General features: G+C 39.9%; 1 protein-coding gene across 1 annotated transcript in view; it reads right to left on the minus strand.

Annotated features, from left to right (window-relative positions):
- The window catches only part of LOC106065287 (A disintegrin and metalloproteinase with thrombospondin motifs 2-like), a 60,803-nt gene extending 54,519 nt beyond the window's left edge, over positions 1-6,284 (minus strand). The window contains exons 1-3 of the mRNA XM_056021223.1: positions 5,701-6,284; positions 5,261-5,288; positions 1,736-2,058 (exon numbers count right to left, since the gene is read on the minus strand). Coding sequence (XP_055877198.1) covers positions 1,736-2,058; positions 5,261-5,288; positions 5,701-5,787 — 438 coding nt within the window. The 5' untranslated portion in view covers positions 5,788-6,284. The remainder of the gene's footprint in view (positions 1-1,735; positions 2,059-5,260; positions 5,289-5,700) is intronic.
- Between the last annotated feature and the right edge of the window lie 10,007 nt (positions 6,285-16,291).

A 16,291-nucleotide genomic window follows, 5' to 3' on the forward strand; every position in this document is an offset into this window, starting at 1 on the left:
TCCATCATTTGAACATTCCTTGCGGATCCTGCAGAAGAGAATCCTAGTGAAATCGAGATGAAAAGTTATTAAGAAATCCCACTGCGTCTTTTGTAACGAATCTATAAAGAGAGCAAACTGAAACGTTATTTTTATTGCAAGCATCCGAGCTTTGCAGACAAGGACACAATATTTTAGATAGAAAGCTAACAAAGTCAAAAAAGCGATACTTGACTGGTGGCAAGTAGGCCTACCCCCGGGTAATTTAACCTGGCGCCCGGGTGGAAACGGTCGTAAAAGGAAACGGTAAGGCCAAAAGTGTAGCAAAACAAGACTCCGTAGGGGTGCACTGATCGGGTTTGCCGAAAGTGCCCCTACAACCTTGTCAACAATCCGCACGCCATTCCTCAAGGGGTCGTTTTACAACTGGCGAATCCCACATGGTTAGTGTGGTACAGTGAAGAGAGATGGCGGTACCTCGTGTGCTCGGCCTTCGACCGCGTTTCTAATCCGTGCGGTCGGAGCGTTCAAATCACTGGAAATGGTGTGATACATATCACCAGCTTGGATCTCTTCCAAACAGAACAAATCTGTTCAGGCAGGCCGGTGAAATGGAGCAATTTGTTATTTGGCTGGCCTAGAGTTTCATAGCCTTCTGCTCAACTCTAATGAAAATTTCAAATGGTGGCAAGTACCAAAAAGAAAACATGGCAACTGTTGAAATTTCTTATTTGGTGGCTCTCAGAATGCTTTCTTAAGACTTTGATGAGGTTGAAACGTCCAATAATGTTCTGCTAAGTCACATTCAAGTGAGACGTGTGTCCAGAAGCAACTTTCTAAAGCATGTTTTGTATCTTTCTGATGAAATGAAACAGTTTTGTTTTGTTTTTTAATCAGAAAGTAAAACCATATTTGGATGTACTATGTAGTGAAGAAAGTGAACTACATAACACGCCTACCCTGTTGACATCTTCGCCATCTTGAGCTTTATTGCTGCAAGTATGCAACATGGCTCAGTTGGTCTGAAAAGATCCTATCCTTCCAAATGAAACTTTAGCTTAGGAGAACAAAATTGGACGAAAATAAAATGTACATGTTGCTTGTCTTTTCTGCTTCTATAAAGATAATGGTATTGAATATGACTAACGGACACTACAACGAACATTTCAACTGCGCTTGTTTGCGGATGAACTTTGATCTTACTCTCCAAATCTTCCAAACATTTCGTTTGCCCTTGCAGGTAGTCCATTGACAGTTCGTGTGTTCCGGTTACTATGAAAAATGTTTCTCCTCAATGTCAGTTCAACAATTTTGGATCAAGTGTTTTCAGTTACATCCAATTTGTCTGAGATTGTTTTACGCCATCTTCCATTTCTAACAACATAACTTTGTGAAACAGGGTTTTCAAGCCTGTTATCAAGTTTAATACTTGTATAGAAGAGTCTGCTTCGTCCATACATTTATTGAATCTCTTCGATTAGTTGATGCAAAGTTTGGGAAAAGGTTTATGAAAAGCAAAGAGATTGCTTTATATTTCTGACCAATAATAAAACCTTTTCCTTGGTAATTAGACAAAATATCTTTTCGGTAGTGGCTAAAATGTGGTGTTTATGTTTAGTCTGAATGTACAGAAGTAAATAAAACATCATATTATTAGAATCGAACCATTATTGTTTGGGTTGGCAGCTTAGTGTACTCACCAACCACTTTTCCTACACCAAGACAGACACACGAATGTCCAGTCTTGTTTCCTTACCAGTCCAAGACATGTCGACAAAGCCACGTCAGACGAACGTTGACCCTGCACGTAACCATGGTAGAAACAACTACGCTTGGAGAACTCAGCATGGGTGATGTCGCCCTCGGTCCACTCACTGTGTGTCTGGGGCAATGTAAGTTCACTAGGGTAAAGGATAATCTCTAGGTCAAGTCTGCGCCATCTCAGCAGAACCTTTAATGCATTCTGGGATTGTAGAGGAGCAGCGTCTGGATCAGCATAACCTTGGCTACCAATTGTTCTAAGGACGGGGAAATGTGATTCTGTTCTACTAGGAATGCAGGGAAAGTTCGTCGAGGAGTCTGTAAAATAATATTGAAAAATTAATAAAAAAAATTATTTGTAAAGCAAATGTAGTTTTAGCTCAAAAATATAGGCCTCTCTGATACTTTACATTCTGTTGTTATTGTATCATTCATTGTTTTATACATAATTGATCGGCTCTTACTACTTATCAAGAGATTAGAAACAGGATAAAAACAGCGATTTGACCCCACGATGACCTGCTTACTCACAAAAAGACGCAAGCTAGACAGCTATGACCATTTGACAAGGTGCTCAGGGCTAGCAAAGACCTTCCTTCAGGAAACTGTACCAGAGAGAAGAGGCAGGCAAAGAAAGCGATGGGAAGAAAATAAAAAAGAATGGACGGGCTTGTCATTGAAAGAGATTCTATCCAAAGCAAAAGACAGAGGTGAATGGAGAAACATGGTCAACAGATCGAGTGTGGTGCCCCTCGCAGACTAAGGGATAGATGAAGGGGCTGAACTGGACTACTTATGAATTTGCCTGGGGACAATAAAAATTAGGAACTCAATAAAAAGATTTTAGACGCTTTGTTAAAGGGTCATTAGCAACCAACGAAATTCAAATGTGTAAGGACAGTAAGCTTATGATGTTCATAGATAAGTAAAGTAAAATACAGGGCTTTGTTAGTGCGTATTCATTAACAACGATGCCTTGGCCTCAAAAAAGAGGAAAAAAAAAAAAAACAGGTCAACAAAACTGACTCGCCTGTCCATTTATTGTTTTGTTTTACATGTTTCGGATGTTCCTTCAGAGTTGAAGATAGTTTACTTCCTAGTCCAAATCTCCCGCAGGACGACGGGGGGATGGGAGCGGGCAGGGTTTGAACCCTCGACCGTCGATAAATCCGAACGACAGTCCAGCGCGCAAACCGCACGACCAGGCAGCCATTTTCCTATAAATCTAAGCTAACAATCATGTTCGTCAACAGCCGACACAACTTTACCCGTGACTTTTATGTATGTCTGTTATATGTTTACATTATACACATCCGGCGTATGGGTAAGTCTTGTTTTTTTTTTTATGTAGCCGAGTTTGTTTGCTTTTTATGAAAGCCAAACGAAAAATTGTAATGTCTGCTAAACAAATAGTTGGCACAAAAATCTCAGACGTTCTAACAGGGGCCATGAAAAGTGTTTGTACGGTACGCATAGTAAATGCGTCATCTCTCTTTTTTAGTCTTCCTAAAGCGTTGCTTTAGTTGATATTGCGGAGCTCTAGTCCAGGGCTTTCATAGGTTTCAAGTCAGTGACCACAACAATTTGTGTTTCAGTCATATGTCCTTCGCCGAGACGAGAGCCACTGACTTTTAAGGCTTCACAGATCGCCATGGCCTGCCAACACTACCACATGGTCCAAAGATTTTAACTCAGTCAGAGTTAAGAAACTCGTGTGGTGTCCATAGCCTGCTCTTACGGTGTCAGTAGTTGCGAAAATGGCACTGGCATTGATGGTCTCCAGTGCTAGTATTTGAAGGTCGTTATATAAATGCCTTAGTGGCGTTAGTGTCCACTAGTTTCAGGTGAATCTTTGTGGCCGTTGGCTACCACCTGTTGGAGCAAATCTAGTGTCAAGGTGTATAAAAAAAACTCCATCTGCATCTCCAACCATCTACTAGTTTAGTGGGCCTACATCATCCGTTAAATTTAACGATGAAAAAAATCCATATTGTTAAAAAAAAAGTAATTAGAACTATTTCGTAAATTAATTAGAACTATTTGGTTTACCTTGCTAAATGTGAAAGCTATAATCGCCTTTTTTCTTTAATTTATTTTTCTCTCTTAAAAGTTTCCTAACTGTATCAAAGAATCAATGGAAAAAAAGATTACAAAGATAATTTGCGTTTTCACACAAATTCAGAAACGGATTTACGGTGTCCACCCGTAAGTCCTCTGTTTGGTAAGTAATGAAGGTAAAAAGGCAGGTTGGAATATTTTCAGCATGATTAGCTATGAACTAAAAACTATTATCAACCGCAAAATTGCCTCCCTGCATATAGGAGGTATGCTTTTTTGTAAGAAAGCTTACCCTGCGACCACTTGTAATATTTATCGTGATGTAAACGTCCATTGTAAGAAATAGGCGAACAGAGAAAAAGATCTCCAGTGGGCTTCCTAAATACTGCGTACAGTGAGCACGTGGGAAGAAAGAGTGGCCCGCTTGTCACATCGTTCAAAGGTGTTTCTCACGGGTGGTGGGGGGTGGGGGGGGGGAGGCAGACCTCTATTCACGAATACAAAAGACAACCTCGCGATGAGGCTCGGGATTCTGGTCTCCCTACGTCATAGATAGCTGACTGACTCCCAAAGTGGATGGGATGAAATGGTCATCTAGATTCTAGATTTATTTAATGGGGGACCTTTGAACAGAGAGATTGGTAAATGACCAATCTTGGAGGACCAATCTGGTCTCCGGAGGAAGTCTTTCCCTCTGATCAAGTAATTTGAGTGCTTTTGGATGGAATTATTTTTGTGTGGCGGTGGATGAACATACTATTAATAAACAATACTAAATATTAAATCTTGTTTTCAAAACCAATTTATGATTATTTGCATACAATAAGCTTTCTTACTTTTTGAAAGAACAAAAATTAACGATTTTGATAAATTATTAGTAGGGTCTCGGATTGCAGATGCCATACAATACAGAAGCAGAAAGAAGGGTGATAATGCAACAGTGCCTGGTGATCACATATGTCCAACCTGCGATCGCAGCTGTGTATCACGGATTGGCCTCTTTAGTCACACAAGAAGTTGCAAAGGGAAATGGTCGTCTCTCGAGACGTAAAATGCCACGGATTAGTAGGGCGTACAACAGACAAACGCAAATTAGTTTTATTTTGTTTTGTTGTTGTTTTTATTTTCAACTTTATCTTCACCAAGAAAACAATTTTTTTATATATATAATCATGTCACAGAAAAGCAGTCTTAATTATGTAAACAATCCTTTTATTATTATTATAGCATGGCCGGAGTGTAAGATTGGGGGGGGGGGGGTAACTTTTGTCCCTGTAATTTTAACGTTACTTCAATACGGTAAATTGCTTGGCTTCCGAACCAGACGTTCCGGTTTCAAATCCTATTGAAGACTGGGATTTGTTTTATTTCAGCATCTATGGGCAGCTCAGGTCTACATCCCCCTTTGTTTTGATAAGCAGAAAGCACTAGACCTATTTTGTATTCATTTAAATGTTCTTACCTTTATAATGAGAGAGAGCAAAGGACACCTGAGAAATGGTAAAAGTAGGACTTAATATAAATCATGTCACAATAATGAATTTAACTTTTGTAGTTTCAAAAGATATTTACAACAATAGAAGTTCCTGTTAAATCATTCGTTTCATTTTCAAAAATATCTTTTTTTTTTCTTATAATTACTTTTATTTTTTTTAAAGAATATTATAAATACGTTTGATTTTCAATCAATCTGCTGAGTAATAGTTGTAGGCCCTAATAAACTATTTAGTTCGATCACAAAAAAAAAGTGTGTATTATTTTCTTTATCGAATTGTGATGTAGGCCTAATTAAAAATCACTTGAAGCCAATATTTTACAAAGTTCTTCAAAAACAAATATTTTTTTGGCTATTTGTAAAATATCTAACAATAGCAAAGAAATACACAGATCTAATTTACTAACCTGGTTTAGAACAAAATATAAAACGATCAGTGATTTGCACACAGCGTTAGCATACAAAATATAACCCCTTGGAGCTAAAGAGCACATGATTCAGGTTTGAAAAACTTGTGCCAATCCTGATTTTTTTTGGGGGTTATATTGTCAGTATTATTCTCTTCTGTTCATTAAACACAATTTCATTGAAATGGGTACAATAATTTGTACAAGTGACACTGAATCTCAGGCGAAGCTTGTCGCGCCTAAGTTCTATCACTTTCCGATGGCAAAAAATCGATCAGAGTCAGTAAACTATGATAAACAAGGTCTGGAATTTCATTACCTCTGGCTCTAGAATCCACTGATAAGTAATTATTTGTTCTATCTGATCCTTTTTTAGATATACTATGGCCACTGATGGTAAATATTCTACGCGAAGAAAATATATTTTCAAAGTTCTAATCTAATAACCACCAAAATATATTTCATAAGAAATCAGATTTGCATTTTATTGCTGATAATGCATTTAACTTGTGGCTAAAATGTATCTTTGTTTAAAATGCTTAAAAGATAAACAATCTAGATCTACACTTAACTGCAATCGTAAAATTATCTATAATTTTCAAGAGCGTGCCAACTCCGTTCTGTTTCTAGCACCCTCCTAACGAACGTGTCAAATCCCATCTTATATATCTGCTAACTGTGACGTTTTCTCTGGGGTGACGAGACGGGGTGAATTGGGTTGAATGGATCGTCTGAACTAAGGAAAACGCGCTCTCGTGGTGAGCTCTTCAAGGAGAAGGGGCGAGCGAGTAAAATGTACATAGACTATTTCTCCTTTTTTTTTTAGCTCGATAATAATAAAACTATCGGTCCCACTAGCAACACATGTTCCAACTTAGGTTCAGGCTGAACCAAATGTCTGCTTCAAGTTTGTAAATGAGCGAACACTGAGAATGTTTAGCTATTATCACAGATGACAGACTACCTAGTAAGACATTTCACACACGAGGTCTTCTTCCCGCTAGCTCTCTGCGTTATTAAAAGTTCTTGTAAAAGTTGTTTTGTTTTTATGCATACGTTCGCACTTTTACTCATTTGAAATTAAAAACTTATTTGTTTTATTTTGTCAACATTACTAAAAACATTGTTTGCCTACCTCAGATGATTGTTTCTTATTAACTAAGCTCCTTTCGTGTCAAGTAACAAAAGCGAAAAATGGCTTCAAGTCATTATAGCAAACCGATTTTCTCGTTCAACAATGTCAAGGACGCTGGATTGAACTTCAATATTGCCAACTAAATGAAAGTTACAAACAGAAGAGCTTCAACATTTTGGTTCTAAAGTGCTCCTAAAAACGTAGCAACACTTCCGCTGTTTATTACACCGGATACACCAAAAAGCATGCTATTTATAGGACTTTCGCCATGGATGAAAATCTACATGTTTTAATGTAGCATCTGACTCCTTCTGTCTCCAGTGACAATGGAGACACATAAAAAATTCACTGGCGTTGGATTCTTTGGCTTCAACTACGAGTGCACAAGCAGATTTTCAAAAGTCAATCTGCGCAACATTGCTTGCATGAAACGTTGTTTCAGTATTTGTTGAGGCTTTCTCTTTCTCCTATTCAAGACTTGTTCAGCACTTTTGCTCTCATGGTGTCTACTGAATGGGGATGGCGACAAACTCTACAAGACGTCTGCTGACGACCAGAAGCTGCAACTACCTGGATAATGACGCCTACTGATTGAGAATTAGCTGTTTTTTTAAAAAATGCCACCTGACTGGAGATTTTGTTAAACTTGATAAACTAGATTAATTATGTAGCATTTCTATAAACAAGGTCAATGTGGGCCAGTCTAGCAACAGAAGATATACTGCAACATGCGGAAGTAATTACGCCTGATTTTATTCGAGGAGATTATCACCAGGAAACTGAAGCTGTTTTTTTTTTTTCTACTAGCTAGATAATGGAACAGAGAGTAGAGAATGGAACAGAGTAGAGAATGGAACAGACAGTAGAGAATGGAACAGAGAGTACAGAATGGAACAGAGAGTACAGAATGGAACAGAGAGTAGAGCTACTAACCTACAACGGTAATTGAGAAGATTAAGTGAGGTCAATGGCATTTATATTTTTACGTTGTTTTTTTTATCAGCTCAAAGCATTAGGTAAATTACCATGAGACTGGTAGGTCTAAATTAATTGCGTAGCACGTTGGAAAGACAGGAATCTCTTAAGTGAAAAGATGTTTATATTCATTCCATTTAAATTATATATGTATAGCGGTGATGTCCAAACAACAAACCTCGGGCTATATCCGATCGTTAAGCTGTACTATCCGGCTCTTTGAATCCTCTGCCGTTAAACTCAATATAGCTTTTTATATACTCATGTAATTTAGTGATAGTAGCTAACTTCAAACCCTTCTGAAAGGAGTTTTATACTGTAATTTGCTTTGTTTTGTTTTTTAAGAGAGGGAAAGGGGTAAACTCAAAACCCCCTTGGCCATGCTCTTGGAATTTGGTGACTGTAGTTTTTTAATTTTTTAATGAAGAGGGGTTTTACCTACCCCACCCCTTTTTTCGCAACGCTGGGGCAAGTGATGGTTTAACATTAAAATCTCCCTCCAAAAAAAAATTAAGCAAAATCATGGTGATACTATTTCGGGGGAGAAGACGGGTTAAACCCTAAAAACCATAAAAACGACCCCTCCACTGGCTATGCAATTATTATTACATATCCGAACACATTCAGAGCTAAAGGTACATGACCCAGCAAAATGTTCCAGAAGCTGGAAATATGAATGAACGAAATATACTTTTGTAGAGTGTCTCTCCAGAATGCTGACCACTCTCTTCAAAGTGGATTACATTACAAACGGAATACCCCAGTACACTCCCATAGACGACAAACTGCGTGGAGAGTTGTTTGATTTGGAATCCACTTCGCAGTTCATGTCCACTATTCGGCTAGTTATCTAACTGCGTGGAGAGTTGTTTGATTTGGAATCCACCTCGCAGTTCATGTCCACTATTCGGCTAGTTATCTAACTGCGTGGAGAGTTGTTTGATTTGGAATCCACCTCGCAGTTCATGTCCACTATTCGGCTAGTTATCTAACTGCGTGGAGAGTTGTTTGATTTGGAATCCACCTCGCAGTTCATGTCCACTATTCGGCTAGTTATCTAACTGCGTGGAGAGTTGTTGGATTTGGAATCCACCTCGCAGTTCATGTCCACTATTCGGCTAGTTATCTAACTGCGTGGAGAGTTGTTTGATTTGGAATCCACCTCGCAGTACATGTCCACTATTCGGCTAGTTATCTAACTGCGTGGAGAGTTGTTTGATTTGGAATCCACCTCGCAGTTCATGTCCACTATTCGGCTAGTTATCTAACTGCGTGGAGAGTTGTTTGATTTGGAATCCACCTCGCAGTTCATGTCCACTATTCGGCTAGTTATCTAACTGCGTGGAGAGTTGTTTGATTTGGAATCCACCTCGCAGTTCATGTCCACTATTCGGCTAGTTATCTAACTGCGTGGAGAGTTGTTTGATTTGGAATCCACCTCGCAGTTCATGTCCACTATTCGGCTAGTTATCTAACTGCGTGGAGAGTTGTTTGATTTGGAATCCACCTCGCAGTTCATGTCCACTATTCGGCTAGTTATCTAACTGCGTGGAGAGTTGTTTGATTTGGAATCCACCTCGCAGTTCATGTCAAATATTCGGCTAGTTATCTAACTGCGTGGAGAGTTGTTTGATTTGGAATCCACCTCGCAGTTCATGTCCACTATTCGGCTAGTTATCTAACTGCGTGGAGAGTTGTTTGATTTGGAATCCACCTCGCAGTTCATGTCCACTATTCGGCTAGTTATCTAACTGCGTGGAGAGTTGTTGGATTTGGAATCCACCTCGCAGTTCATGTCAAATATTCGGCTAGTTATCTAACTGCGTGGAGAGTTGTTTGATTTGGAATCCACCTCGCAGTTCATGTCCACTATTCGGCTAGTTATCTAACTGCGTGGAGAGTTGTTTGATTTGGAATCCACCTCGCAGTTCATGTCCACTATTCGGCTAGTTATCTAACTGCGTGGAGAGTTGTTTGATTTGGAATCCACCTCGCAGTTCATGTCCACTATTCGGCTAGTTATCTAACTGCGTGGAGAGTTGTTTGATTTGGAATCCACCTCGCAGTTCATGTCCACTATTCGGCTAGTTATCTAACTGCGTGGAGAGTTGTTTGATTTGGAATCCACCTCGCAGTTCATGTCCACTATTCGGCTAGTTATCTAACTGCGTGGAGAGTTGTTGGATTTGGAATCCACCTCGCAGTTCATGTCCACTATTCGGCTAGTTATCTAACTGCGTGGAGAGTTGTTTGATTTGGAATCCACCTCGCAGTACATGTCCACTATTCGGCTAGTTATCTAACTGCGTGGAGAGTTGTTTGATTTGGAATCCACCTCGCAGTTCATGTCCACTATTCGGCTAGTTATCTAACTGCGTGGAGAGTTGTTTGATTTGGAATCCACCTCGCAGTTCATGTCCACTATTCGGCTAGTTATCTAACTGCGTGGAGAGTTGTTGGATTTGGAATCCACCTCGCAGTTCATGTCTACTATTCGGCTAGTTATCTAACTGCGTGAAGAGTTGTTTGATTTGGAATCCACCTCGCAGTTCATGTCCACTATTCGGCTAGTTATCTAACTGCGTGGAGAGTTGTTTGATTTGGAATCCACCTCGCAGTTCATGTCCACTATTCGGCTAGTTATCTAACTGCGTGGAGAGTTGTTTGATTTGGAATCCACCTCGCAGTTCATGTCAAATATTCGGCTAGTTATCTAACTGCGTGGAGAGTTGTTTGATTTGGAATCCACCTCGCAGTACATGTCCACTATTCGGCTAGTTATCTAACTGCGTGGAGAGTTGTTTGATTTGGAATCCACCTCGCAGTTCATGTCCACTATTCGGCTAGTTATCTAACTGCGTGGAGAGTTTATTGATTTGGAATCCACCTCGCAGTTCATGTCCACTATTCGGCTAGTTATCTAACTGCGTGGAGAGTTGTTTGATTTGGAATCCACCTCGCAGTTCATGTCCACTATTCGGCTAGTTATCTAACTGCGTGGAGAGTTGTTTGATTTGGAATCCACCTCGCAGTACATGTCCACTATTCGGCTAGTTATCTAACTGCGTGGAGAGTTGTTTGATTTGGAATCCACCTCGCAGTTCATGTCCACTATTCGGCTAGTTATCTAACTGCGTGGAGAGTTGTTTGATTTGGAATCCACCTCGCAGTTCATGTCCACTATTCGGCTAGTTATCTAACTGCGTGGAGAGTTGTTTGATTTGGAATCCACCTCGCAGTTCATGTCCACTATTCGGCTAGTTATCTAACTGCGTGGAGAGTTGTTTGATTTGGAATCCACCTCGCAGTTCATGTCCACTATTCGGCTAGTTATCTAACTGCGTGGAGAGTTGTTTGATTTGGAATCCACCTCGCAGTTCATGTCCACTATTCGGCTAGTTATCTAACTGCGTGGAGAGTTGTTTGATTTGGAATCCACCTCGCAGTTCATGTCCACTATTCGGCTAGTTATCTAACTGCGTGGAGAGTTGTTTGATTTAGAATCCACCTCGCAGTTCATGTCCACTATTCGGCTAGTTATCTAACTGCGTGGAGAGTTGTTTGATTTGGAATCCACCTCGCAGTTCATGTCAAATATTCGGCTAGTTATCTAACTGCGTGGAGAGTTGTTTGATTTGGAATCCACCTCGCAGTTCATGTCAAATATTCGGCTAGTTATCTAACTGCGTGTAGAGTTGTTTGATTTGGAATCCACCTCGCAGTTCATGTCTACTATTCGGCTAGTTATCTAACTGCGTGGAGAGTTGTTTGATTTGGAATCCACCTCGCAGTTCATGTCCACTATTCGGCTAGTTATCTAACTGCGTGGAGAGTTGTTTGATTTGGAATCCACCTCGCAGTTCATGTCCACTATTCGGCTAGTTATCTAACTGCGTGGAGAGTTGTTGGATTTGGAATCCACCTCGCAGTTCATGTCAAATATTCGGCTAGTTATCTAACTGCGTGGAGAGTTGTTTGATTTGGAATCCACCTCGCAGTTCATGTCCACTATTCGGCTAGTTATCTAACTGCGTGGAGAGTTGTTTGATTTGGAATCCACCTCGCAGTTCATGTCCACTATTCGGCTAGTTATCTAACTGCGTGGAGAGTTGTTTGATTTGGAATCCACCTCGCAGTTCATGTCCACTATTCGGCTAGTTATCTAACTGCGTGGAGAGTTGTTTGATTTGGAATCCACCTCGCAGTTCATGTCCACTATTCGGCTAGTTATCTAACTGCGTGGAGAGTTGTTTGATTTGGAATCCACCTCGCAGTTCATGTCAAATATTCGGCTAGTTATCTAACTGCGTGGAGAGTTGTTTGATTTGGAATCCACCTCGCAGTTCATGTCCACTATTCGGCTAGTTATCTAAACTCTTTAACATGATAATGAGATCGCCAATCAAGAAGTTGGAGGCGCGGTGGCTGAGTGGTAAAACGCTTGGCTTCCATATCGGAGGTACTGGGTTCGAATCTCGTTAAATACTGGTATTTTTAATGTCATGATCTTTAGGGAGTCTCTGAGTCCAATCAGCTCTAATGGGAACTTGACATTTGTTGGGGAGAAGTAAAGGCGGTTGGTCATTGTGCTGGCCACATGACACCCTTGTTAACCGTGGGCCAAAGAAACGGATGACCTTTACATCATCTGCCTTATAGATCGTTAGGTCTGAAAGGGGAACTTTACTTTGATCAAGAAGTTGTAGTTAAAATATAAAAGTGAATGAAAACATTAAAATGTGTTTCATATTATGGTTGTTTAGTAATAGTTTTGTTCTTGAGTTCCAATGTTTGTTTGTTTTTTCTGATTTTGATGAATCCTATACTCTTAATCGAGCAATTCTTGTATGTATGGATGTACATATATATATGTATATAAATTTTATTTAAAAAACGGCTCTAACGATTTTCTTTAAAATTTAAAGGTATCCTATACTTTTAAGTGAGCAATTCTTGTATGTATGTATATTTATATTTAATATCAGGTGACCGAGCCTCGCTCGGATGAATAATTTGTTAAGGAAGGATATATACCCGAAGTCATTTTGGGAATATTTTTGTAATTACGAAAATGAACGATCGGGTAAAGACTATCAATCCGAAGAGTTGCTTTTTCGTTCTGTCAGTTCTCAATGTAATTGTACATGGTGATTACAATAGAAAGTCCCCCCAACAGTAGGCCTATAGAAAACCACAGCTCACGTCTTAACGTTTTACATTGCTTCTTTCGCGTAAAACTATTGGACTATTATAGGCTTGGAAGAAAGTTTTTGCAGTGTAACTTCTAAAATGGTTACTTTCTGACGTTTAATATTGCAATTAATAAACTCATTATGGCTCTGAGACATGGACACTTTACAGAAAACAACTTAGACTTCTTGAGCGCTTTCACCAAAGATGCTTGCGCTCCATCATGGACATACGGTGGCAGGACCGCACTACCAACATCGACGATGAGGGACTACTTTTGTTCCGACAGTTGCAATGGGTAGGGCACGTATCCCGTATAGGAGACGAACGTATGCAAAAGGCAGTCTTTTTTTGGTGAGCTAAAAGGTGGTCGACGTAACAGATGCGCCCCACGGAAACGCTTCAAAGACCAGCTTAGGCGTCAACTTTCTTTAACTGACATAGAAGAAAGCACCTGGTTGTATGCGGCCTACGAATGAGACAGCTGGAGGTCACTCACGAAGGCCGTGGGATACACATTTGAGACCAAAAGAAAATCTGCTGCCGAGGACAAACGCAGACGGCGAAAAGAAAATCGAAATCGACCACCTGCGGACAATGGTTATGCTTGCCCTGGATGTAGCATAATATTTAGGTCACTGCTGGGGCTGTGCAGCCACGGGAAATACTGCATTCCTCGGACTCGAAGACAATGCAAAATCTCTACGTTATAGTGTAAAACGTGCACCTAGTAACAAAGTAAAATCGCGCATTTTTTCCTTTGAGACTTAAAAACATCCGCGTTAGTATTATAAAGAAGCGTTATTGTGAGGAAAAAGATTGCCAAAAATATGTTTGCGGTCTTTGGTGAAGTCGATCAAGAAGTCTTAGTTGCTTTCTATAAGGTACTCATGTCTCAGATCCACACAGAAGGGTTGAGAGAATCACTGGTTGACACTGATTTTTGTAGACAGGCGGAACGATTTATTTCTCCACATTCTCGCTTGGAGGCGTCCAAAAGCACGACTATCCATGATCACATATCAACCTCTCTTTAAAGCAATGCGTCATTTGATACTATGCTTCCCAGATAATGTGAAGTTATCTACCACTTTAAGGGATGTCTATGCGCGGTGATCTTTGAGCTGAGTAAGATTTATTGGGTGGCTTCTGGAACATGACTTCTGTTTTACCGAGGTTTTTAGGTTAACCAAAAAAAGCAGCAGCGTGATGAAAATTCGTTGACCGCGAGCTGGATATCATCAGGGCCAGTCTTAGGTCTATGCTGCCGCAGCTGACCCCGAAGGTTCAAAGCCCCCCTCTAATTCTAGGTGTAAATTATTAAATTAAACCATTATAATTTATAATAGGGTTCCCGTGGTCTCCTTGTTTTCAAGGAGCTCCTGGAAATCTCATGAAACTCATAAAAATGTCCTTAAAAAGACAAAATTGTCATTTTGGGGTGTCAATCAATATGGTAAACGCCAGTCCTACGCGTGGTATAAAAATCGGCATCGTCAGTTTTCATTTAATAAAAATGTAATGCAAATACGAATTTATTTTTTAATACAAAATTTTTATTTTCATTTATTATCCTTATCCCCACCCTTACTGGTCCGAGCGCAATCCATTTCACATAGGGCCCCGTAAATGTTACGGCCGGCCCTAGTTCTGCAAGTAAGGCATAGATTAGCTGTGTTATGACCATTTCCTATGTTTTGGTATGGGACAGTAGACTTCGAAGCTTAAACACATTGCAATAATTCACCAGCTAAATAACAAAGTAAAAGCTACCTACGGGTGTACTCAATTAAGGTATAAACAATTTATAAAGCCTACATACATACATAAAGATATTCAATTTCATTATTTTTCTTCCATAGTTTCATAATGGATCAATGTACAATAAGATGGTGCGCAAATGTTTATTTACGCCAATTGAATCATTAAAACCTTTTCTTGTTTGCGAAGAAATGTCTTAGTGTACTGCTGTGAGCCTAGTGACGTAAGCGGTGTCAAGTTTTTTTCCCATTGACGTCATATAGAAAATTTCATTCATAAAACATGCTAGCCAAAATTAATTTTTCGATAATGAGCCATTTTCAAACCGATATAACGGTCGACTTCGAGTTTTCCCGATGTGGCCAATGAGTTGAGAATTTTTTTCTCACTAATAGGCACATAGCTTGAAATTTAAAAAAAAAAATTCGTTAGAGCAGTTTTTGAAATAAAATTTATATATATATATATATATATATATATCCTATACTCTTAAGCGAACAATTCTTTTATTTCGAAAACGGCTCTAACGATTTTCTTTAAAATTTCACGGTATGTGCATAATAGTGAGAAAAAAATTCGCATCTCATTGGCCACATCGGGGAATTAATTGCGTAGAGTGGTGTAGACACCTTTTACTTTGTTGTTTATTTTGCTGGTGACCTCCAGCTGTCTCGTTCTGAGGCCGCATATAACCTGATGCTCTCTTCTATGTCAGCTAAGGCAAGTTGGCGCCTAAACTGGTCTTTTAAGCTTTACGGTGTTACGTCGACCACTTTTAGCTCACCAAAAAAGACTGCCTTTGGCATACGTTCGTCTGAGATTCGTCTCCCATACAGGATACTGCTCTGTCCAGCGTAACTGTCGGACTTAAAGAATCCCCTCAAAGGCCGCGGATACACATTTGAGACCAAAAGAAAATCTGCTGCCGAGGACAGACGCAGACGCTAAAAGAAAATCTTAATCGAGCACCGCGGACAATGGTTATGCTTGCCCTGGATGTGGCAAACTATGTAGGTCACAGCTGCAATCCTCATTAATTTTCGGATTCGAAGACAAGCCTTATTATTATTATTATTTTGCTGGTGAATTATTACCATGTGTTCATGCTTCGGTGTCTACTGTCCTGTACCAAAACAAAGGAAATGATCATAACATAGCTTCTCTACGCCTTACTTGCTCACATTAAACATGATATCCATCTAGCGGTCAACGAGTTTGCGTACGCTGCAGCCTCTTTTGATTTAATTATAAACCTCGGTAAAAAGCTTGGAGTTAGGGCGTGTTGACGGAAGGCCCAGGAGAGATCTGTAAAAGCAGGCCATATCCCTCCACGGGCTGTAGCACCACTGGGATGGATGGATGGATGGCAAAAGCCGGTATGAACTTCTTATAGTCCGACAGTCAGGCTGGGCAGGGCACGTATCCCGTATGGGGGACGAACATATTTTTCGGCGTAACAGAGGTGCCCCACGGAAACGTTTCTTTAGAAAACTAATGCAATGATTTAAGTCTATTAAGAAAAAATGTGCC

This window comes from Biomphalaria glabrata, chromosome 2, assembly GCF_947242115.1.
Source record: "Biomphalaria glabrata chromosome 2, xgBioGlab47.1, whole genome shotgun sequence".
Lineage (NCBI taxonomy): Eukaryota > Metazoa > Mollusca > Gastropoda > Planorbidae > Biomphalaria > Biomphalaria glabrata.